Here is a 24150-nt window from a genome sequence, read left to right as displayed (position 1 = left end):
GCAGCAGCCTCTCAGCCCTTGGCCGTGCCATTTCGCGTGAGAAGAAGTCAGTTCCGGCGCTTCGCCTGCATGGAATGAGATGCATTCGTTCGTAGCTCTTACCACTCTCTCTCTCTCTCTCTCTCTCTCTCTCTCTGCGGTTGCAGTGCGTGGCGTGGTTGCCGTTTTGCCAAAATGGTCAAGGGGATTCCACCGGGAACCGTCACGGGATCCGCAGAAAGACCAATGATGCGCATAATTTCCCACCGATCCCACCGTCGCACCCGGGATTTCACTCCTCGGCTCCATCAATCTCCGCGTCGCAGCGGGAATACAAAATTTCCTGTTTACAGCAGCAGCACCGGGATGGTGGTGGTTTGGGTGCACTGGATGCACTGCAGTTGAATAATAAACAAAAGCGAATGAACCATTGGCTGCACTTTTCACCTTTTTCCACCGCTGCGGCCACTTGGCATTTGTCTCGATCGATGGATCGACGGATCGACGGATTTCGACGGATTGCGCCGGATGCCGGAGGAGTACAGGGAAATACTTAACCGTACCATACTATTGTTTATGGATTTTCTATTCCATTTTATGTGCTTCAAATTGGTGATGAAGAAAAAGGGGGTTGGAAAGGTTTCTGAAGAATTCTGAAGCATTTTCCAGGGAATTCTAAGAACTGGAACAGGGTTATAAAACGCGAGGACAACCTGTTACCGAATGTCGGATGCACGGGGTAGTGAAAACTCACTTCTACCAACCGACTACCGGGCACTGGATAGAATGTCCAAACACCGGAATTCCACTCCCCGAAAACCCTCCAACTCCAACTCACTCCTTTAAACCACTCTTCCAACATTTGCACAGCAATTACTCCTTCACAGCAGCCAGGAACTCTGTCTGTCTGTCTCTGTGTGTGTGTGTTTGTGTTGAAAAAGAGATAAAAAAGGGTCAATTCAAACAGCAGCACCGGGAGCAGCCAGTACCGCATTGTTTCTGTTTGGCAAACAGCTTCAACAGTTAGCTTTCTATCGACTCGTGGCCGTGGTCGTGGTCGTGGCCATGGCACCGGGGAACGGCCGGGGCTTGTACATAGATTAACTTTCTTCGGTCTTCCCCTTCAATTCCCCGTTTTGCAGCGGGTTTGAAGTGGTACACCGAGGAGAGGTACTCGCGTAGCGCATTGGCGCGGTAACGAGGCCATCATGCACCGCACCACAACGCGGCCACAACCATCATCAGCATCATCATCATCATGCGGTACCGCAGGGCAATCGGAGCGTGTCGCTTCGGTACCACTCTGTAGCCTGAAGGACTCTCACCATCCGTTTTGCTGATCCGCAAGTAGAAGGGTGCCAATCTATGCGGGGAAAAGGTGGCGGAAAGGGGTCCTCCCTGGGCCGCTGGAAAAATGGCGAAAGCGTTTTCCGAAACATTCGCGCCAAGCGGAACCCTCCCGGGGGCACCCGAACGACGGGCAATACGGTGCCGTGTGCCGTTTGAGAACATAAACAACGCCAACCGAGTACGCCTAGCCGGAGAGCCGAGAGCCGAGACCGGGCAACCATTTTGCTAGCCCCAGAAGTTTTCCATTTCCAGTTTGTTTCCTGCCACGCTCTCCCCTAGTCATCAAGGGTGGGTTTTTTGTGTGTGTCTGTTGTTAAACTCGGTTCGCTTTTTTTTGCTAACATCATGACAGTTCAACGGCAGGAGCACAGCAGGAGTTTCGTTGCGGAAAATGTGGCTTTCGAGTCCACACACACACACACACACAGAGGAGGGAGTGTCCAACTGATCCTGCTGCTGGCTGCATCCCTCCTGAGGGATGCTTACCGAGAGTTTCACGGACTGATTTTCCAAAACAAGAAAAAAACCAACCTCTCGAAAGTTGCTATAAAATTTCGGGAGAAAAACTCGGGATGAGTTTTTCCTCCCACCCCCCTCGATGAGTGCTGAAAGTTGGCCTCACGTTTGGATTTCCTTCGGCTGCCGCACGGCCCGGAAACCTGGGAATCCTGGGACCACGGATATTGTGCCAGGAAAAATGATGGACCGTCGGTCCCGTGGGGGTGGAAATGGGATTTTGGAATTTATGCAGCAGGAGGAAAATATGCTCTAGGACCAGAATGAGAAGAGAAAAACTGTTTTTTGGGCGGGGGAAAATGAGGATTTCCCTGAAATGACCAACGTTTCGTGGAAGGTTGCTCCAGGGATTTTTTTTTCCGTGAGAAATGTACGCGTTGAAGTGGATGAAATGAAGGAAGCTCGAGGCACTGTCCGAAGCCAGTACCGAAGCTTTGCCATTTTCACATTACTAGGGCCTTGAATAGTCCAGCTATTTGGTTGGCCAACTAGGATCGGTTCCTTCTGAACGATGTATACGCATTAGCATTAAGTAACTCATCGAAGCATGCTTTGGTTCCAACGAATTTAAAAGAAAATCGGAACATTGAAACGAAATGGGAGGTTGTGGCCACGTTTTGGACTGTCTATTAATGTTGAATAGTTTCCAGAATCGATGTATTTGATTATGAGAAAGAAAACTCTTGGCTCTAATGGCTTAAAATCAATGCTTTTTTTCTCGAGCCGACTGCGATGTCAAATAAAATTCGATCAGGATGTCCTTCGCTAGGAAGCCCTCCCTACAATGCGCAAACGTCGCCGTCATCATCATCATCGTCACCCCCCTTAATTCCTACCAGTTTGTCGAAATAGGAACGGAAGGCGTCCGTCGAATAAAATGGCGTCGCTGGGCACGTTAATAGACCGACCGAACCCACCAATCATAACCTCAATCGCCCGGGGTTGGAAATCCTGCCATCCGGAGGATTCGAACCGGAGGGTTGCACACATTTATGAGTTCGTAAGTAAACAACGCGGGCCAAAAACGCGGTATTGATGCTTTATTCTAGGCTTTATTACCTTACGCGCGAGGAGTGGCATCGAATCACTGTACTTCGTAGTACGTGCCACTTGGTGGCAAAGTCACGCTTGCACGCTGAAGCGTCTTAGGAAGTGTCTTACATCACTACGTGCAAGCTGGTGCAGCTGGTGCTCATTGATTCTCTCCCACCGGGCCCGGGTTTGCTGGAATGGCTGACATTTTCTTGTGTCGATTTTCTTGTATGATTTATGCAAGACGCTAGCACCCGGTGGTTTGTGGTTGTTGTGCTTTGTGCGAATTAATCGTCGCTTTTCTTGCTTCCCTGCTGTATGGTTTGGTTTTCCAATAATCTGCTGCTAAGTCGGTGGCAAATTTAGCTCCCTTCGTCATCTCGTTCCGTCATCATGGCGTCAATCGTGGTCGTGGTTGCAACTGACGCAAGGTTAAGTCGTTCCGGCTTTTCCGTGAGTGGGCTGTTGTTTTACAAATTCCAAAAACCCCCGGGTTTAACCTTTCAGTTAGCGCTTCATAAAGTTCACACAATTTTATTCCTAGATTCCTCTCGAGTGCGCTCGTAGCGCTTCTGGGCATCCAGCATAAAATGCCAAAAACTCTACTTCAACGTCGTTCTGTGCACGAGCACACTGGATGGCACGCTCGCCATGGAAGTGGGGGGGACAAAGTTTTCTTCCGAATTTCCACTCATTTGGGACATTAATTAAAACGCCTGGCAATACCTGGGAGGGATGTTCTCGGTGCTCTGCTCCACACCGATTGCCACAGGCCTGGAGTCTTGCTGAGCTTGTCTAGGAACCGCCCAACCGCACGGCAAAAGTGGCAAAGGACTCCGGTGGAAACAAACTGTAGCAAACTCGGTGGAAAGCACATCACACAAAGTGTACGCTCCGAGGCCTCGGCGTGTTGGCTGTGGCGTAGTGAACTTCTGGGTCTCCACACCACACCGTCGCCAGCGGCACCAATGGACGACCCCTCCCCCCCCCCGATGACGGTGCTGATGATAATTAGACTACAAGTACTTTGCTGCGGTACTCTGTTCGGTTGCTGTATGCTGCTACCTTTCCACCGCCACTGTCAACGACGATGGTGGCGTCGAAGGAGAAGAAAACAGCTCGACGATGCCAGGCCAGGCACCGAAGCGAGCTTCCAGTTACTCTCGCCAGCCCCACAGGTTCCGAAACCGCAGCTGGCCATGTTCTCATGGAATAATGTTTTAAAACAACAATGGTGCACTCTGAGCGCGGGCCAAGAAGAGCAAATTAAAGACGGCAAAACTCGGGGGCCCCCTGCACCGCTGGCACCGGTCACAGTGTGTGCGGGGTGAAGTGATGAGGCGTGGGTAAGCAGAGGAGCACAGAACACTAATGTACTTAAAAATGTAATTTTCCGTTTGATGCGGTGTCGAATGCAAGCAAATAGCTACTGATGCTGCTGCTGCTGCTACTGTTTCTGTCTTTGCCGCGTCAGAATGAGGTCCGGTTGGTGGCTAAAAAAGGGAAAAGCAACATTTCGAAACCATTCTCACTTTCATTTGGCATTCGGCACATGATCGTCGTAAGTAAAGGAAAGACGGAATCTGGTGTTGCGATGTGTGTGTGTGTGTGTGTGTTTGCCAAGATGAGCTGCATCAAAACGAGAACTTCAAACGGTTCGACGATCATTAACTTGGGATTTGTTTCTAAACAACCACCGAGATCATTCTCAAATCATTTGGTCATATCATTGAACCGGAAGCGAACCGGACAAGCGAGATGACTTCGATTCCATTCGTCTATCAGCGAATCAACATCCTGGCCAGAGATCAGACGGAGTGCTTTGATGTGCTGTTCGTGAAAGATGGTCCGGTTACACATCCTGCACTGTAATGTAATGTCCCATTACGCGCTGATAGTTACTTTAGTACATCATCTTTCGATTCTTACGCCAACGCGACACCCCCGAAACTCTCCGGAAGGATATCTGCTTCCGATCCACGCTGATAGGATCGGTGAAGGTGCTCTGGAAAACTGGGCCGACCCCAGGGCTCGCTGCGCAGAACGATGTTATCGAGCGATTTAATCGTTTGTTTTTTGTTTTGATTACATTTCGGAGGCGGAAGGTATTAGCGAGCGAGCGAGCCGAGCGTTTTTGGAAACTTCCGCCGGATTGTGAGTCGTGTTTTTTGGAAGGATGGGTTACTGGATCGACAAACTTCACTGATTGCTTCACTGATGCGCATGGAGTTATGAGAAATTACAATTAATTTTTTGTACAAGTCATTTACCCAGATTGTCCCATCATTTAATCGACATTTCCATGTTTGAAGTTCCGTCTCTGAACTGCACAGAATATCGATAAAGAAATGTTGGGAAACTGTTAAAGGATACAGAAAGGACATTAATTTATGGAATAAACTTAATAATATCTAACGAATTCCTTTCGGTTTTAGATATCTTTACATTTATAGAACAAACCATGCAGCTGAGAACGAGCAGTCATGACATCGGCCGAGCCCATCGGCATTGGCCTCGCCTCTAGAGCACGTCATGTGTACATTAGTGCGTTACGCGTAACACACTCCGCTTCTCTCTTTCGGGAAGATATTAAAACAATTTCCGGCGTCCGTCCCGCGTACCATCCACACCGGGATCGCATGAGACCGCGCCAGTGCCCCACGCAGTCAACTACTATAGCGAGTGGTGCTGCTGCCACGATGGCTGCCACGGAATCGAACCGGGGAACACCACGGAAGACACCGCGACTCCATCGCGCTAATGGAGCGCTAACTTATTTATAGTTAATCAATTAGTGCGTAGGAAACGTCCGGAGGAGTCGGAGTCGGTGCCGGAGGAGTCGCCATCAGTACGTCCAGCACATCCGGTTCAGCGAAACGGGAGCAATGGAAAGCGACCTTTCCATGGACCGGTGCCCGCCGTAAAAGGGCCAACGCTGGGACCCGGGTTTCGGGGAGTCCAGGATAGGGGCTGTTTGTTCATTTTCTTTCTCTTTTTTTCTATTCTGGCCACATCGAAAAGGGGAACGGATATTTCGTCAATGAGTTGTTGTGTTTCCCAACGAATGCTCCAGCGCGGCATCGGTAATTGTTGGCCAACACCGGTGGTATCGGCATCCGGCGCTGGGCACTTTGTAATCGCAGCGAAATGGAAAGTGAAGTGCCGATGGTAGAGATTCTGCTATTCTGAGAGTAATGATATTACAACTATTGCGAAAAATAAAAAGAACAACAAAAGTGTATGTAATTTGTTCTGTTTTAACGAAAGCAATTAAGATGGAAAAAATGTAATGACAAAAATTGAGGGCACATTTATAAGAAACTGTTGTAAAAACAGGTAATAGAATAGACAGGGCAATAGAAGAAAAAAAGGGAAAATAGTTTTACGTGCAATTTACCACATTTACAATTTCTTACAGATTTATAGGAGGCAATGAATTGTATGCTTTAATTTATTAATAGTTTGCACTTAAACCAACAGAAACCAAACTCAGGGATAAGTTTGAGTACCCCTTTGAGAGAAGTAAATTTAATTTTAGAATAATAGTAGCTTATAATTTGTTACGTGCAATAATGAAGGTCAGTAGTAAGAGAAGAGTCTAACTGAATAACACCAAGGGTAACGATAGTTTAGCAAGCTGGATACAATTGCTGCTAACAAGTAATTCTTTGATGTAAACAAAATTAGATGTATGTTTTTTCCATTATGTTTTGATCGAGGATTGTTTTACAAGCACCAAGATAAATTGACGCTGATGCTTCAAAACATAAACCAAACTATCCAATAACCGATCAAAATAAGCTGCTTATAACTTAAACATTTAATTTCACTAGCAATAGTGAACAGTTATAACTGACATAGTTACCTAACTTCATCAACAAAAGTAATGGTATTCGTAGCAAACAAACAAAAAATGGAAGATGTCTTAGGTTTCTTTTTTATATGGACGTTACTTTAGCAATGAAAATTTCGAAATCATAATCAATTTTTTCGGTGTAGGTAGAAACATTGTTTGCAAATAGTATTGAAGAATTACAATGCTCTCTACCTAAGAAACACAATCCTTCTAAGTGACTGATAGATTAAGTAAAAATCGATCAAACATCCATTGAACGCTGTCAATAGACTAATTGTGATCCTCTTACCATGAGTTACCTTCCATCCAAAGTGTACCAAGGGCTGATGCCCATGCCCGCCATTTCTTTCAAGATCATTTCCCGATCGTCTTATTAATCCCGTTCCCCACAGCGAATAAAACACGATCCAAAATGGTGTTAAATTTTGATTACTTCATATCATCACGAGTTCTTATTTTATTATAATTTCTTCCGCCAAACCCGCGCCCAGGCGCACCATTTTTTCGCTACTAGGGGACCTACGGGCTCGACTCTGGACTCCCGTGGCCCGACGCGTAACGTATATAACTTAATATCACTTACAACCTAACCTTTCCTACACTTACACTCGCTTTTGCTTAACTCGAGAAATCGCGGTTTTGTTAATTTACAAAGGGAGTGCGCGGGATGCACCACCACCACCACTTTCCACTACCAGCGATCAGCTTCTCTCTCTCTCTCCCGAGTCCGATTCCGAGGTCCCGGGGTTCCCATCGGCTCACCGGACAAAAGTGGCGCCGACCTTCCTAAATGATTCTCTAATTTTTGGTTCACCTCATCAGGCGCGCTTGTTCCGAGGAGATCAACGACGTCGACCACGACGTCAGCAGCCATGCCGCCAGCATGGATTGACGCAGCCACACAGCCGCGGCCCCACGACTGTCGATCCAAACCGATCTTCTGCCGGCGAAAAGACACCTTCGAAACTCGCCAAAGAGCTACTTGACTTCTCTTCTCTCGCTCTGTGTCTGTCTGTCTGTCTGTGTGTGCATCTCGGTACCGGCTCTCGTGTGTCGGTTGGGGTCTCGAGGAGCAGCACTTGATGCGCCGAGCTTAAGCTCCCTCAGCCGCCACCAGGTGACCTTGGCACGGAACGGAACGGACTAGAAGCTGAAGAACGGACGTGGTCGCGGTGCGTGACTGCGCGGATATACTGCAACGGAACGATGTCGATTGGCGGCTGTGGCGGTGGCGGTGGCCACTGCATTCCCGCCAGTCACTGCTACTGCTACTGCCTGCCTGCCTGCCAGGTCTCCGAATCCCCGGGCTTACACGCCATACTTGAGGCCACAATCCTGGTAGTAACCGACGTGAGATCGATAATGGCCGAGGTGACTCGAGAGCTGGCCACCGAGGTGTCCACTGGCGGCGGCCGCAGCTGCAGCGGCCGCTGCCGCCGCCGAATTGACCGGTGGGCTGGCGGAGGTGAGACTGTGGCCACCGGGGCTACCAGCCGGATCCGACATCTGACAGTTGACCGAAACCGAACCCTGATTGTGATCGAACACCATATCCCGGAAGCCACCGCCGACGAGGCTTCCTCCTCCATTCCCAACACCACCCAACACACCACCCTGCCCCGAACCCGGGGTGCCAGCGTGCAGGGAGAGTCCTCCGGTTCCAACGAGTACACCACCACCACCACCACCACCCGTCGGTGTCACCGTAACCGAGGGCAGTGTGGTCGGTGTGGTGGTCGAACTGCCGGACGTATTACCGATCGATTCCGGCGGTGTCTCGGGCGTATACCAGCCACCGTGTGGTGGCGGATGTTGGTGCTGCGGATGCGCTGACGCGCCACCACTGACGCCACCGCCACCGCCACCGGAAGTGCTATGATGATGCCGCCCGGCCGTCATCAACTGGCCCGCAGCCGTTCCCGCACTAACGGCCGCCGCGACCGCCGATGACGGCATCAGGTTGTCCGTATCGGTGTTAAAGTGATACGGATAGGTCGAGTGATGAAGCCGCGGGTTATAAACGTTCATCAACGAATCGACCGTAAACCCGTGATCGCTGGCGGCCGACGAAAGATGGTTCATCTGCGAGGCGAACGTATCGTGGCAGGTGTTGAGCAGCGACGACGTTAACCCATCCTTCACCATACACTGGGCGGCGGCCGCCAACTCCAGGCCCGGTTCCCGCTTAAACGTCTGATGATGATGGTGATGGTGATGCCCGAGCGTCTGATGATGCGGATGATGCGGATGATGATGGTGATGATGTGCGCCCACTTTCCCATCCAGCGTCGTCGGCAGATGATGATGGTGATGGTGATGGTGATGCGGATGATGATGACTCGCGAGACCAGCCGCACCGACGGCTCCACCGACGCCCGCCATAATTTTGATCGGCTTGATGTCCGCACCCATCTTCTCGTCCAGCAGCATCGTTTGGCGTTTCATCAGTTCCTCCTTTTCCTTCAGGGCGTCCTTCTTCTTGAAGCGTCTCCGGCGCCGCAGAAACGACCCGTTGTCGAACATGTTGTACGAATCGGGATCGAGCGTCCAGTAGCTACCCTTGCCCGGTTTCTTGTCATCCCGCGCCACCTTCACGAAACACTCGTTCAGGCTCAGATTGTGACGGATCGAGTTCTGCCAGCCCTGCTTGTTGTCCCGGTAGTACGGGAACCGGTCCATGATGTACTGGTAGATACCGTTCAGGGTGATCTTCTTATCGGCCGAGTTCTGGATGGCCATCGCGATCAGGGCGATGTAGGAGTAGGGGGGTTTCACCATCTCCTTGTTCTGGTGTGGGGCGGCCAGCGCGTAAGCGGACCCAGCGTACGCGTACCGGGAGTACTGATCGTACGTGTAGTGGTGTGCGGACGCCATCGTTGGCCCGTTCGTCGGGTATCCGGCCGTCGTACCGTGCCCGTAATGGCGCTGATCCGTAAACAGGGTATGCATGGTCGTTGCTGCTGTCGTTGTGGTGGCCTAGTGGCCTAGGGTTTGCACCGGGTAAACACTCACTCCGAGATTGCCGAGAATCGACACCACAACAAGAAGGGCTATCCGGTTCCAGCACTTTTTCAGTACGAGCAGTCCAAAAGCAGTCGTTGCGTTGCTCACTATCACTCACTGAAGAAGCGTCCCTCTTTTTTTTGTAGTGATCACGGTATCAGCAATCCGTAAACAAACACACACGAGTACACACTAACGATCGATGTGACAGGTTCGCTCGATTAGCACCTTGCACTGTGTGCTGCTGTTGTTGTTCTTCACCGGTTCACCGACCAGAGACGACACTGTCTCGAACTGTCATACACTACGGGGACACTTGTTTTTTTTTTGTTTGCTGCTCTCTTATTATGCATCCAAAACACCAAACACTCCACACCGTAAACCAACCGACGGCTCCAGAAGCAGGATGATCACTCGCGCAGCACCAGAAGCAACAGCAACAGCAGCAGCAAACGGTGGTCAGCACGCTTCGGTCTGTGGAACGTTTCTGATCCTCGCGTGCGTACCAGCACCGGAGTGCGGCCCTAACGGCCGGGCCGGGTCGTCGACGACATCGATTCATCATCCCTCTCCCTCTCTCTTTGGGTCGGCTGCCGAGGTACATAGGGGATGCTGCGACAGTCCTCCTCCTTGTCTAGCGCACTCGCAGGAGGCTGTGGCGTTTCATTCATCTCTTTGACAGCTCGCACGCACACTGTTCAATATTTTCGTTTGCTATATAGAACATGCTTCCGTCGGGACGCAAGCGCAGGTCGAGATTTATGCTGGTCGGCGGCCGGTGGAAAAGCGGATAGAGCGAGAGCGAGACAGCACGCGGGAAAAGCGGACGAAGTGCTCGTTCTACACCAAGCGAACGGTCGTACATCCGGGTGGAAACCTTTTGCCGTTGCTCTCGCTCACACACACACTCGCACACACGCCAGAAGTTTGCTGGCTGGAAACCGGAAGCAGAACAGTTGAATTTCCCTCCCCCCCGCGGGTGGGAGATTCGAGATTCGGACAATCGAGTCGTTAAGGGGATTCGATCGTTCGGAGGGTTCGACTGTTCGGCCAGCAGCGTAATCACTAGAACAATATTGTGACACACTATTGGACGCCGCCATCATCTCGGTGCTCGGTTTCGGATGGTGGATGTCCAGCCAGCCAGCCAGCCAGCCAGCAAGCGTTCTACAATGCGATCGATGACCACCACCACGATTTTGGGGGGTGCCACCTCCAAACGGAGCAAAAAGAAAACGGCGAAAAGCCCGGAAAGCGTTCACCTGAACCCGGTAGGTTTCGGTTTGGTTTTTCCGCTTGGCTTTTCTACTTTGTGCTCGGTTCGGTTGCGATCGATCGCTCGATGGGCCTTTTTTCCCCGATGTTTTTCATCCCCCTCGGCCACGCTTCCTCGGCCTTTCGGCTTGGCACTTCCGACATGCCACCAGGCCGATCGAGAGGACCCCTGGAGTTGGAGGGAAAATAAAAATAAAAAGCTGAAACGCGGGAGGGAAACGCGAAGATCCAGCGTCGAAGCGGTCGGTCAACGAGCTGGGTGGATTTTATTTAATTTTTTCCCCACCCTCCAGGAACCCTGCCCCCCCCCCCCTCGGATACGGATGTCCACAACCCAACCACCGCACTCCTCGTCCACTTTGCCGCCCCTCTCGACGTGCACACCAGCGCGTGTGTGTGTGAGCGTGTGTCTATTATTTGTGTTTGCTTTAATGTTTATTTTCCAAATTGGTGCAAGACAAATATTTTCTCGTTTAATTAACTTTCGCTGATTGAATGGCGATGATCTTCTCATGATGCTGCTGCTCACGGTTTGCTTGCTTGCTTGCTTGCTGCTGATGCTGCTGCTGCTGGTGGTGGTGGAAAACATGGAATTTATGCGATGTTAGTTAGTTGCAGATGCGCTGACAGCTATCCTTCTACTTTCCCATCTTTCCGCTTCGATCGTTCGGTCCGCGGATTGTGGATTTGTGTGGAAGTTGCTTTTAATCTTTTGTGTGTTCCGCGGCACTGTCCCCACGTCATTATGGTTGGCAGCTTCCTTCGTTATGCTTCGTGCTGTTCAAGTGTGGGAATTGTGGGTCTGAATTGTTGTTTTGTACGGTTAGAGATGAGGGGATAATGTAACTAATTTTAACCGGAATCAGGCTAGCAGAAGGTTTGACTAATGAATATTAAATCTATAAGTTGGTGCGTTTCGACTGAGTTTAAGTCTACAAAAACATTGAGCTGATAAACTGAACATATGCATTAGATAAAATCTCTGGATTTAGGTCAAATTAATGAAAATTAGTTTTTACCTTTAGTAAATTATGAATATTTACATAGCACCATAGCATGTGACTGTTTCACGCTTAAATCATTACTACTATTTAATTTGTTGGAAAAAAGTACTACGTTGATGCTGTTGCTGCTATAGTTCGAATAAATTAATCAGAATCCAGTTTCGCAAGAAATCTTTTGTAAATTTATGTCATGTATTTGCTTTTGTATATTCATGAACCGTTTCTTTTTTGTTTGAGAAAAACGAAAATAACGTTTCATCAAGTTGATCGTGACGATGTTGTGTACATCTCAAACTGATTGCTCTCTTTTGCATTATGAAAATAATTGAACGCTTTGAGAGATATTTTAGTGACGCTCGATTGAAAAGATTTTAACCAATAAAAAGGTTTTGATCAACATTTGTTTAAACATTTAAAATCGATCACTACTTCACTTCTGGGTTCTTGATTTAATGGCAATTTCTCAGAATTTCGATCGAAAGGCACGTGGCGATCTTGCGTAATTAAATTGAACAATAATAAAATCAGAAACTAGTAAAAGATATCGAAAATTAGATAATGTGTTCCATTTGTAGGATACCGATATAAGTCATAACATGATGTCCGACAAGAGCTTCCTCGTGCGCTTTCCGCTAGAACCACCTGACGCTCAGAGGAATTCGCCATTTCACATCCTCCGGGACTCGCTGATGAGCTTTCGATCACAGAATGTTTGGTTAGCGGGGAAGCGAGGAACCGATAACCCCGAATGTGCGTCGTTGTGATCTCTAGAATCATCTCCGTCTTCCCGGTTAAATCTTCCAAGCAGGACTTCAAACAGGATCGTCATGATTGTCCTGCCGTTGCGTCCGAACCGAATCCTGGTATCCTCTAACTTCTGTTTCTAGACGCCTTTGCCGTCGACGTCGCTTGATTCCCGGGCAAACATTGCTTCCGAGCGCAGATTGATGCACTCGCCCGTTCTTTAGACGTCCATTTTCATTGGTGGCTACGCCCGAGACGAACGCCAGCACGGAAGGCGGAAGCCTAATTTTTGCTCAACAACACCGTCCGATGACGGATAACGGATGAGATTTAAGAAAAAGACAAATATTTACTCTCAAAGCTTTCGGCGATTCGGTTTCGAGTCGGTTTGGTGCCGGTGCCAAAGGAGTTGTCCGAAGTTAGCCCGGGAAACCCATCGGAACTCGGTCCTGGTTTCCATTCTTTCGCACACCTTTGATGTGCGTATGTGTATATGCTTCTCGCGATGCACCTAAGGTCATGCGGCAACGGCTGTCCACGCCGTTGCCACGAGATGGCAGCAAATGGTGGATCGATGTTTTGATTGAATCGTGGAAAACTTCGATTTCCGGACGGACGCCACCGCTGTACGGCCATGTTGTGTTAATCTTCTAACAGGTGAATGCATCGTCTCGCTTGGCAGCTGTCGTCGTCACCGTTCGCTGATGATGTATCGAATCGAAAACCTGATGCCCGGGACCCGCGTGGTCGCGATGATGATCCTTCTTCTCTGACGATGGTTGAATGTTCCCTGGAATGTCTCGAGTGATGCGCGTAGCACAACATCAACAACGGATCTACGGCTCTACGGCTCGCGAACAGCTGCATTTGGTCTTTCGCGGGATGCGCTATTTGCAACATTCTTGGCGCTTTGTATCGGGTGGAAATGTGTGCCACGTGAGAAGCCAGCAGCTTGTAGTAATCTGCGGCTTATGCTAGTGAACTCGCGAGTGTGTGTCCGTGTGTGGCAGGTGAAACGTTTTCCCTTCTCGTCATGTGCCAATCATCTTGCATAAGAGTAGAAGGAATTTTTTAGTGCTTCGAATTTGAGATACAATATGTTTTAAGTTCTAATCATTGGGTGAATAATATTTAATGTAGAAAATTGCTCATTCCTTTCTACAGTTTTCCAAACTTTTCTTGTAAAACAATCATTATCTATCTAAGCAGATTTGTTTTATAATTTGTTCGTAGCGTCATTGAGTATGACGAGTTAAAGTGATACAGTTTCTATATAATTTTCTTCTGACTGTTAGCTTATATTTGCTTATATTTTTAGTATAAAATTGGAATCGAATTCGAATTTGGATTGCAACGATATAATTATTCTACCATAAATTGAATAAAAAATATCTTTAATGGGATATTTTTCGGTGTCAGTATTTTATAAATCAAAAAGTCTCGCTGCAAGGTATTGGTAATGAAGACTACTTACTGGAGTCCATAATTATATCATTTCAAGTATATCATTCTTATTGTTTAGCCGATGTGCTTGCAAGAAGAAGTATCATTACTTAACATCAATATACAAACCATTATGAATAATTTTCAATATCATAACATTAAGCAACATCAGAATCAACATTAAGCTGCCACTTATGAAACGAAAATGATGAATGGAAAGCGATGAAACAGACTTTATGAAATCGAATTGAATACTAGAGTCTAATTTATAACTTTATATGCTTAAACCGAATGCTGAAGTTGAATGGTGCATAACTTAATAACATAAAACTTAAATATTTAATTGTTTCGAATTACACGGCATTCGATCTACATATTCGACGAATAGAAAAAAGGTTTAGCATTACGTCTATTTTGCAGGAGTCTAGTTGAGTGATAGAAATATGGAGTATCCCCGTAAGCATTCCAAGCAATCCACCATTCCTGTTGCAGATTAGTTTCCATTGGACTCGTACAATCGATTCACGCGAGACGCTGGGAATCTATAAACCAAACGCATACATCCGGTGAAGAACACCATCCAAGCCACTGGAAAGCCATTTGGCCAGCCAGCCAGCCAGCCAGCCAGCTCTGCTACCTCATTACGAAACCGCAACAACCACAAATCCGCAGATCCCCCCTGCCGCACGCAACAACAAACTTTACCCTTTGTGCTGCGCCCCAGGAATCCCGAAGCCGGCCTCTGCTCGCTGTTGCTGCTGCTGCTGCTGTTGCTAATCGCCGATAATGGCGCAAACCACCATCAACGCACGTATGCTGCCCCGGAAAAGGAGCATAAGGAAAATCCCAATCCCTGGCCCGGCCAATCGCCATAACCTGCGCCAGGCATTGCTGCTGCTGCTGCCGTGGGTGTGTAAAGGAAGAAAAGGATTGCAAAGGATATCCAGCTGTCTCGATCGATTCGAGGAAGCCAACGGAAGACAGGGAGAGAGCGAGAGGTCAAACGAGGGAAGAAAAACCCAAAAAGTCCGACGTAAGACCATTCGAACCAGCGGCGTGGCAGGTACCGAATGTGGTCCACCTTCAGCGGTGGCTTTGGCTGCGTTCATTCATAAAAGCGCCAAGCAGCGACCTGCGATTTCATTCATAAGAAACGCCACGCCACGTTTGGTGTGTGTGTGTGTGTGTGGTAATGGGCGCCCCGGGTACGGCCACGGCACTGATCGCGAGTATAGACCACATTAGGCCCCGGATCAAGGCCCCGGGACCTCCGTACCGTAACGATCGAGAGGGCGAGTGTCCGTTTACTCCTTTCTTTTTGCTTTTTGCTTCCTCCTTTCGCTACCTTTTGCAAGATGCGGACATTTCTTACCCTCAAGGGCGCTGCATGGGCTGCGTTGGGTCAAATTAGTAAGGAAAACAGGAAACTGGGAATGTCCAGTGGATAGACCGGTGGTGGTGCCTGGAGCAAATGAAACGAACGAATTCGATCGACGAAAGAATTCGAATCCAGAAGCTCTATCGAGATTAAGTTATGCTCTTTAATGTATTATTGGGTTGTACTTGAAGTAGCTTCATGGAGACGGGTATATACCCTCTAGTATTGCGAATTGAAGCCATCCAGCTTCAACCTGGCTGATGGTCAGCATGTTTACATCGGTTGTTTCGGAACCGGAACAGTATTTTTTGCACCGAAACAGAAATGTTGTAAAACTCCGAGGTTCCGGACCGACGGCGAGACAAAATATTTTCTTTTTCCCAATCCGACCATCGACCCGGAACGGAACGGAACGGAAGGGAAAGGTACGGCCTCGTCGCCTTCCGATTTGGATTAGAATCGCGACGCCAGCCCGTACGGTTCCCGGTGTTAGTTGCGCCAAGAGTCGCCACCGCGCCGTCCAACGGTGCGGTTCGCGAACCGTCGGTTGCCGTTTACGACATCCGGACCGGAGGATGGCGGCGAGCATCCTGTCGAGCATCCTGTCGACACCTGCACCGTCCGGTACGGTTCAACACCCAGAGGCCCCCGGGAGACGGTTGATGATTTTATGACCGAGCGATGTTCGCTGATGTTGATGCTGATGATGATGCTGATGATGATGCTCCAGTTTTGTGTTTTACCTTCCGTGGCCGCGGACACAAACTCTGTGCTACCTGTCTATCCCTTTCTGTTCTGAGACAGTTCACTACCCAGCGCCCCTTAAGGGCCCATTGATGGACACAGCAGCAGCAGCGGCGCAACAGCTGGTACTCTGCATTGTTTTTTCATCTACCTTGACCATCTACGTACCAGCGCCGCTTCGTTCTGGTTGTCGTCGACGTCGCCGTGGCCGTGGCCGTGGGCTGACCGGATGTGTTTGGGAATTTCCCGGCGTTAAGCACTAAACCCGGGGGCCCCAGGATGGACTGGCCCACACATACACGCACATACACATACACATTCGATGGGTTTCTTCTCGACGCACGAGAAAGGTTTTCTGCGGGAAAAAAGAGGTCGAAACGAACGAACCAACGAACGAACGAACGCACATAATCCTGGAACGCATTGGCAAAGGCAAAGGATCGGATTAATGACTTTCGTGGATTTTGGTGGGATTTTTCTCCGCCAATGAACGGGTCTGGACGCAAGGGACGAGGCGACTGGCGGGGGGAAATTTCAGGGAATATCTAGACATGGGGCAACTGCCCACTTTCCATGTGTACATGTATGACGTAAAAGATTATTGATGATGCCTTACTGTGATGTTATCATTTGCATTTAGTTAATGTAAGGAAGAATGGTTTGGCTTCGTTGTTCAGCTAAAAGACTCCCTTTTACACGATTACACTCCTTGCAAGCTACTAACATTATGTGCAAAGTGCTTGTAATCTGAACTCAGTCTGAACAGAGACTTACACTTTTTGCATCATGCTTAAAAGGCAGTTAATTGAAGAGATTAAAAAAGATTAGTTGTTTTAAATGGTATTTACCATTTGTCAAATGTATTATTGGGATATTTTAAATCTAGCTGCTCCGATATATCTCGTTATTTACAACAAAAAAATCCTAATCGAGTGTTTAATCGAGTGTTTAGATACAGAACTAAAACAGAGTTAGTAAGTAGAAATGAATGAAATGTTACTGGAAGCATTCCTCGAAACGTTCTATGCAAAAGAACCACGAACTGAATCTTCTAATTGACGCCGAAGAGGGTACAAAATCATGACTACATACTCTATTATCTTGGAAGATTTATTATCAATTATATTCTTTTAACAAAAATTACAGTTTTCAAACAAATTCTAACATCTTAGTAGATCGTTAGCTGTAGTTAGATGATTGCAGCTCAAATGTTCTCAGAAATTGTACCATCAGCCAGTTCTATTGAGCCATTTCAAACCGTTAAGATAACTTATCGCCAGAAATTGCTTGCTCACAAAACATATTGTATCGGATTGAAACATATTGTATTGTTGTTAAGTTTTACGCGAAATTGAACAATTGGAAGAGCTTATGTGCAAAAACTACCGTTTTATTTGCGTTAGCATTGTTCTCTTACTGAATCGTAAAAAAGTCATTCGCATCATATGAGTTCGTACACCAATGATAACCATAATTTTTAATATTCTTTATATGCACATGCACATAACAATAAATACTATCTAATTACATATTTCGACCATTACCATGAGAAAATATTTTCATTATAGACTTTATTGATCAGCAACCTGAAGCCAAACGAAGAATATTTAGTATTTTGTTGTTAATCAAAAAGAGCTATTATTTTGTCTATATTGTTGTGTGAAAATTCCCTTTGCAATTATTTAAATCCTGCAAAGCTTATTCGATGGGAATGGCCTGAAATAATGTTGCACTATGTTGTACATCAAAAACTCGCGCATTTGCGGTTACAAAACATTCAACAAACTTCACACACAAAACGGTTGCATCCATATAGTAACTTTAAGATGGCGAACTACATGCATCGAGACCATCGAGCGAATCGATTGCGGTCTCCCCGACTCCTGCATGTAAAGGGAGGTAAATATTTGCTCTGCGATGTGTTGGAGTTAATCGAAACGATCATCGATCCAAACATCCACCGGAGGGAAAATGGGTTGATGTGAGAAGCTTCTGCTTCAGAGTTTCCGTTGCCTCTGGTTGTGTGACTCCCGTACGTGTGCTGCTACCTCCGGCGTAAGGGAGCTGGTAAATGGAGAAAACAATCGATTGCAAACGGAGCGAAAATGGTTTCTCATTCCTGCTCACCGACCTCATACATATTGGTGGCAAATTCAACCATCAGCCCTCTCCCGCGCTCCATTCATGGCGGATCGATTTTTGTTATTCTTTACCGCAAAAAAAAAACGAAAGCGAAAAAAACAATAGAAAGGCGAAGGCCGTTCGGGAAGGCGAGGTCCGTGGAATCGAATAAAAATGGTAATCGATTCCGGCTTGCTACAAAGCAACGCGGCAACCCCGGAAATCAATTCCGCGCTGCGTCGGTTGTAAAGGTTGCTTTTCGTTTCGTTCACTGTGTAGGTAATTTAACAACGAGGAAAAAGTGTACCTTGTCTCATGTTATCAGAGGCGATACATTCGCGTAGAAACAATGCAACAAAACGGGAACGCAAACGCTTGGCAAACCGTTAATCACCGACAGCGAGCTGCCCGGGCTGCGGAAAATCGATTCCTCAGCTCACAAAAACATAATTTCCTCGCGGAAATCACCGGAAAAATCATTTCCTCACCTCGACACACACGCACGCACGCACACATACACGAAAAGGAAGGCGTGGCTTGTGGCTTTGGCTCTCTCTCTCTCTTTTACGCAGCCGGCCAGCCAGCTTCCGAAAACTGTGGTTGTCCTGCTCCGTTTGAAACATGACGGATGACACGCACACACGCTGCCGTTGCTATGTAACAATTGAAGTACATAACACAGAGCGTTCTCCTACATAATGGTTCGTTTTCATGGCATTCCGGCGACTCCTTATCAGTGACAAACCATAAAGCCCCATAAGCTCGTGTCACCCGGAGCGGTCTGATAATGAAAAGTGTCCCCGACCCTCTGCTGCGCCCCTCGCTTCCGCTGGGTACAATGACGAATTTCCCGGGCAATTCTGACATTCCCAGATTGGAAAGCTGTCCGACGAGCGAGCGACGAGCAGCATCGGGGATTATTTGGAACAACATGATGATGCCGATGATGGCGCGACCAGTGCGGAATGGTGGCTGGTTTGCGGTTGTTCGTTCCGTCTCTCGGGACCATCACTCGACAATCGTTTGCTGCTGCAGCGTGTTATTGTTGGACAGACGTACGCACACACACACACACACAGTCGGATCCACGGAGAGAAGAAGTCGTTTTATTGATGTTCTATCTAATTGAGCCAATCGTTTTCGCATCCAGGCGGTCCAGGGTCCACGGTTTGCCGTCGGCTGCAGACTCACGAGACTAACGAGTCGGCCATTGGCCGGGGGAAATAGTTTCTTCATTTTATGTTTTTCTTGTAACGACGGCTTCGTGTCAGGTTTTTCCGGCACAGAACGGTGACGCCTTCGTTCAATTGAATTCCGTTATCGATCGATTGCTTGGTCCGGGGAATCGATTGGTGTGGATGAGAGGTGTAAGTACATGAGGCTGTGAGGAGGGTGCGGATATTGAATATTCAACATCGGTCGTGTATGTGATCCAGTTCATCTTATCGTGGCAAACCGGAGACCAAGCTAAGGGATTGAGCACACTGGATGTGAATTTTCCCGGCTACAAGGTTTGCTGTGAAGCTTTACGGGGAATGTGGAGACTCTAGTGATTGTATCTTTCATTTAATCTGCCACTTTATTATCTATATGAAACAATATGTCATAAAACCATTTTAATCTGGTTAATTAATGATGTTGATAATCCTGACTTTTCAACCTTGGAGTAAAGTAAAGAAATAACCTTTTAGAGCATCGACCTATCTATTGTTAGAAGGACGAAAGTAAGGACTTGTCGGATAAATATCCCTCTAATGTGAAGTTGAAAATTACAAACAACTGATTTTGATGCTGACGAACTGATAAATCAGCATGATAGTTAGGAACTGTATTCCCTGTTAGGGTTAGGATTATTGATAAACAGTTCAGACTTAACTTGTAGCAGCACTTGGCCAGTACCATTCGCTCCATACTGTCGCTCCACAGCAGTGCTAAATTACATAGAAAATCGTAACCAAACGCTAAACATAAGCACAAACCATTGCAACGTTTGAAAACAGACGCTCGTGACGAAATGCACTAATAGTTACTTTTACATTTTCAACCTCTGTCTCTTGTTTTCTTTTGTTTATTGATTGTGTAAATGTTGAAGAAACCTTGAAGGATTAATTGAAATCATTTAGACAAATTCAAGCGCTCTATTCTAATATTCATTTAAGAATGGATATCGTGGAAAATTCTAGGGTGCAACAAATGCAGTGTTTAGCACCGGTTAAAATGTAACAACATTGCAACGAATAGAGCGTTTAGTCATCTAATAAAATGTATAAAAAGTATTGACTGAATAAACGGTAAAAAATAAAACAAACATGTTTATTTGATTGCTCAATAGAGCAGAAGTTTAATAGCATTTAATGGAAATGAAAGAGCACATTACACTCTATGGCGTACAGAATAACAACGTATCGCACGCACTAGGCAGTCTTTGAATGATTAGAAAAATAGACTGAGTAGTTGCTTACAATCTGATTATTATGTTACGATAACGAGTATAATTCCCGGAAAATATAATTATCAGCTATCATTGTCTTGGTTAAAACCATTTAAATATCAATATTAATAAAACATAAAACATATTAATAAAACTAAAAACAGTTTAATAATGCTAATCGAATTGTTTTTAACCAATAACTGAAAATAAAAGAAGGAAAATGAGTTTAAACTGATAACAAAGAACATATCGGAATATACAAATTTACACTACATATTTAACATTGATACATTGATACCTCATTAAATATATTCCAGCATCCCTAATAAAACAGATTAAATAGTTGCCTAAAGAGTCGTTACAGTGCTATCATAAATATTGATCGTAACAGGCATCTGATCTGATGTCGCAATGATCACCGTTTTACGACCGATGTTTGAGTTCGGGAACAAACGTAATCGCACCGACAAGCAATAAAGGAAAGGGAAATGCGTCGCCTTCACTCACTCCCGGCTGAAGCTGAAGTTCCTGTCCGATCAACTCATCAAAGACCACTTTCGTGGCCATCATCGTCATCATCATCACTAGCATCTACTCGCTGCTGGTGAAGGAAAACGAGGAGGAAAACCCAAACCGCGCTAAGGAAACGTTGAATGGTCCCAGAGTTCAGCAATCGATCGATCGCGATGGTCGTAAATGCGTTCGCGCCGATGCCGCTGCCGGTGCCGGAGGGCCACCGAATGGCTTTTCCATCGTCGCGATCCGGCGCAGATCGAAACCGTTTAATTGAGGAAATGTGTGCCGGGATGCGCGCTTTGAAAATATCATAATTAGCTCGTAAATAATCGAGCTCCAACCGTTGCTCTGTGGTGTGTGATTTATGGTAGTGGCGATAATGTGGCGATCGCGCAATCGATGCGATCATCGATTAATGTGGCGTAGTAGTAGTAGTAGTAGTAGTAGTAGTGCAGCGTGGCAAGAGTGTAGCACTAAGTGTAGCGCATAAACACCGTTGTCGCAGGATGCAGGATGTTGTTTCGAATGTTGCAAAATGCATTAACAGCCGTCTTCTACTGGCTTTCCTGGTATTCGAATGGTAATCCGAACTCCATCCTGCCATGATCATCAGCAAGTCAATCTCTAGGCTTTACTTGATCTGCTGGACAGCGACAGTCTTCGGGAAATGGGATTATAATTTGCAGAACAATGCCACACGGCTGATTGAGTCCTGCTGGTCCGAAAAATGTTATTTTTTCATCCACTTACTGCTCTCACCGATTACCGGGCGATGCATCGAATAGCTGAAGCTGCATGCGATCATCAACATCCTGCTGTTGCTGCTGCACAACGGTGGGTGACAGTTTGGTGGCGAAAGTGTTATTTTTGGCACCTCTCGAGGTGGACAAAAGGGGGACACCCTATCGACTGTTTTGATAAGTCACCATTTGCTTCCTTTTTCTTTTCTCCTTTCTTTATTTCTTCCCTTCCTTTTTTCTTTTCTCTCTCTCTTCTTCGGCTTCCAAGGTCCACGCACGGTTGGTGCGCAATGTTTTCTTTTCATAAATGAAGGCTCTTGAGTAAACACTTATGTCATCCACATACGCTGTGCAGTGTGTGTGGTGTGCGGCCCTTTACCACGCCAACACACCCAAATCGATCACCCCCCGAAGCCTCTGACCCACGGACGTCATACTCGTTGGCTGATTAGCTTTCCCTCGGACCTCGGAGGTGGTGAAGGAGAAAAGGACGAACGCGAAAGGACTCCTCGGCCCTTTTTTTGGCTTTGGGTTTTTGTTTTCCTTGGCATCTTTTCCTGCGCGTTAAGCCAGTGGGCAGCAGCCACTGTGACCGCTGGTGATCGCGAAAGTTAATGCCATTTGCATTTGACAGCACCTTTGACCCCTTCTTTTCCTAACGTCACCTTCAGCTCAGCTCAGAAAAGGAATTAACTTTAAAATCTCTTTTAAATATTCCATCATCCGCACACTGGTGCACACTCTTCTCGGCCGTCTTAGAAGAAGATCCTGCGAGGATGGAAGCCAACTGCAAAAAAAAGTAAGTGAAAAAAAAAACACGAAAAAGGGATAGAAATTCCACCGAAAATGATGTCACACGATGATGCTGCTGATGGCCATTTGCACGCTCGGAAAGGGTAACCGGGGACCACGGGAAAAGGTTCACGATGATAAGCAATTAGGGATTTGCCGGAGTCCGTTCCCTGCCGTTTCGGGGGTTTTCGCGTCGCGACAAGACAAGTGCTCAAGTGCACCATCACCCGTCTGGACTTTCTCTCTCTGTCTCTCTTTCTCGTGGTAGCTGCTGGCCATTCAATGAAAGAATAACATTCTTCCCACGCAGAACGCTCGATAAACAACCCAAGCAACAAAACAGAAAAAAACGAAAAGATGAAGGAATTCCGTTGATGATCGTTCAATTTTTAAGGTTTTCCCGGTAGATAAACACCCTCGCTCCCCTCGTCACACTCACCTGCTGCTGCTGCTGGTGGTGTAGGTATTGTGCCAAGTCGAGTGCAGTTGGTGGAAACGGAGGTGGCAAAATTGGATTTCGAACGCCCCGAACGGGGAACGCGCATTTTCCAATTTTGTGACAATAATTCCTCCATTGGCGATCGCTTGGTGGACGAGCAGTCGGGGTGGCGGCGACGGCGGCTTCGATCTTAATAGCTCGGTTTTTCTTCGCCTCCTTCTCTTCAAAGGAACTCAGGTCTTGGCGGAGGGGCCGACGACCGAGGACCACTTGTAACGAAAAGATAATATTTAGCCAGGATGTAGCCGCGACCGCGTCGAGATGTTTTCCTTGCGCGGTAACTCTTCGTCTTCATCGTCGTCGTCGTCGTCGTCGTCGCCGTTGTCGTCGTCTTTTCATTTTCCAAAAATTTCAAAAGCTTTTTCTAACCAACCATCCTCCATCATCGGTGATCCAGACGACGAAGTCTTTTTTGAGTTGGTGTCGTTATTGCTTTAATACGATCGATGCATTGTTCTGTTTTTTTTTCACAAAGCAATATGAAATGCTAATGATCTCATCGCTGCCCATCGATGAGGCTTCCGCCAACGCAAAAGATGCTTTTTATGTGAAATAGACGCACGCCGGGACCCGTAAACGTATAGTAAACGCCTGCTATGATTCCTTACCTATCCCAAGCCATTTCGATGTAGCATCGTTTATGTCTAATGCTTCTACAACCACTCCACTTCGGTAAAACATGCTTACCAGCATCGCAACACACAAGCATCGCCTTCTTCGTCGTCGT

General features: G+C 47.1%; 1 protein-coding gene across 1 annotated transcript; it reads right to left on the bottom strand.

Moving 5' to 3' along the window:
* Positions 1–7990: 7990 nt before the first annotated feature.
* LOC125955810 (fork head domain-containing protein crocodile) lies at positions 7991–9682 on the bottom strand. Its single transcript, XM_049687026.1, has one exon. It carries the CDS (start codon positions 9680–9682, stop codon positions 8042–8044), a length of 1641 nt encoding a protein of 546 aa, XP_049542983.1. The 3' UTR covers positions 7991–8041.
* Positions 9683–24150: the final 14468 nt, after the last annotated feature.

Source organism: Anopheles darlingi, chromosome 3 (genome assembly GCF_943734745.1).
Source record: "Anopheles darlingi chromosome 3, idAnoDarlMG_H_01, whole genome shotgun sequence".
Classification (NCBI taxonomy): domain Eukaryota; kingdom Metazoa; phylum Arthropoda; class Insecta; order Diptera; family Culicidae; genus Anopheles; species Anopheles darlingi.
This window is presented reverse-complemented; position numbering and strand designations above follow the sequence as displayed.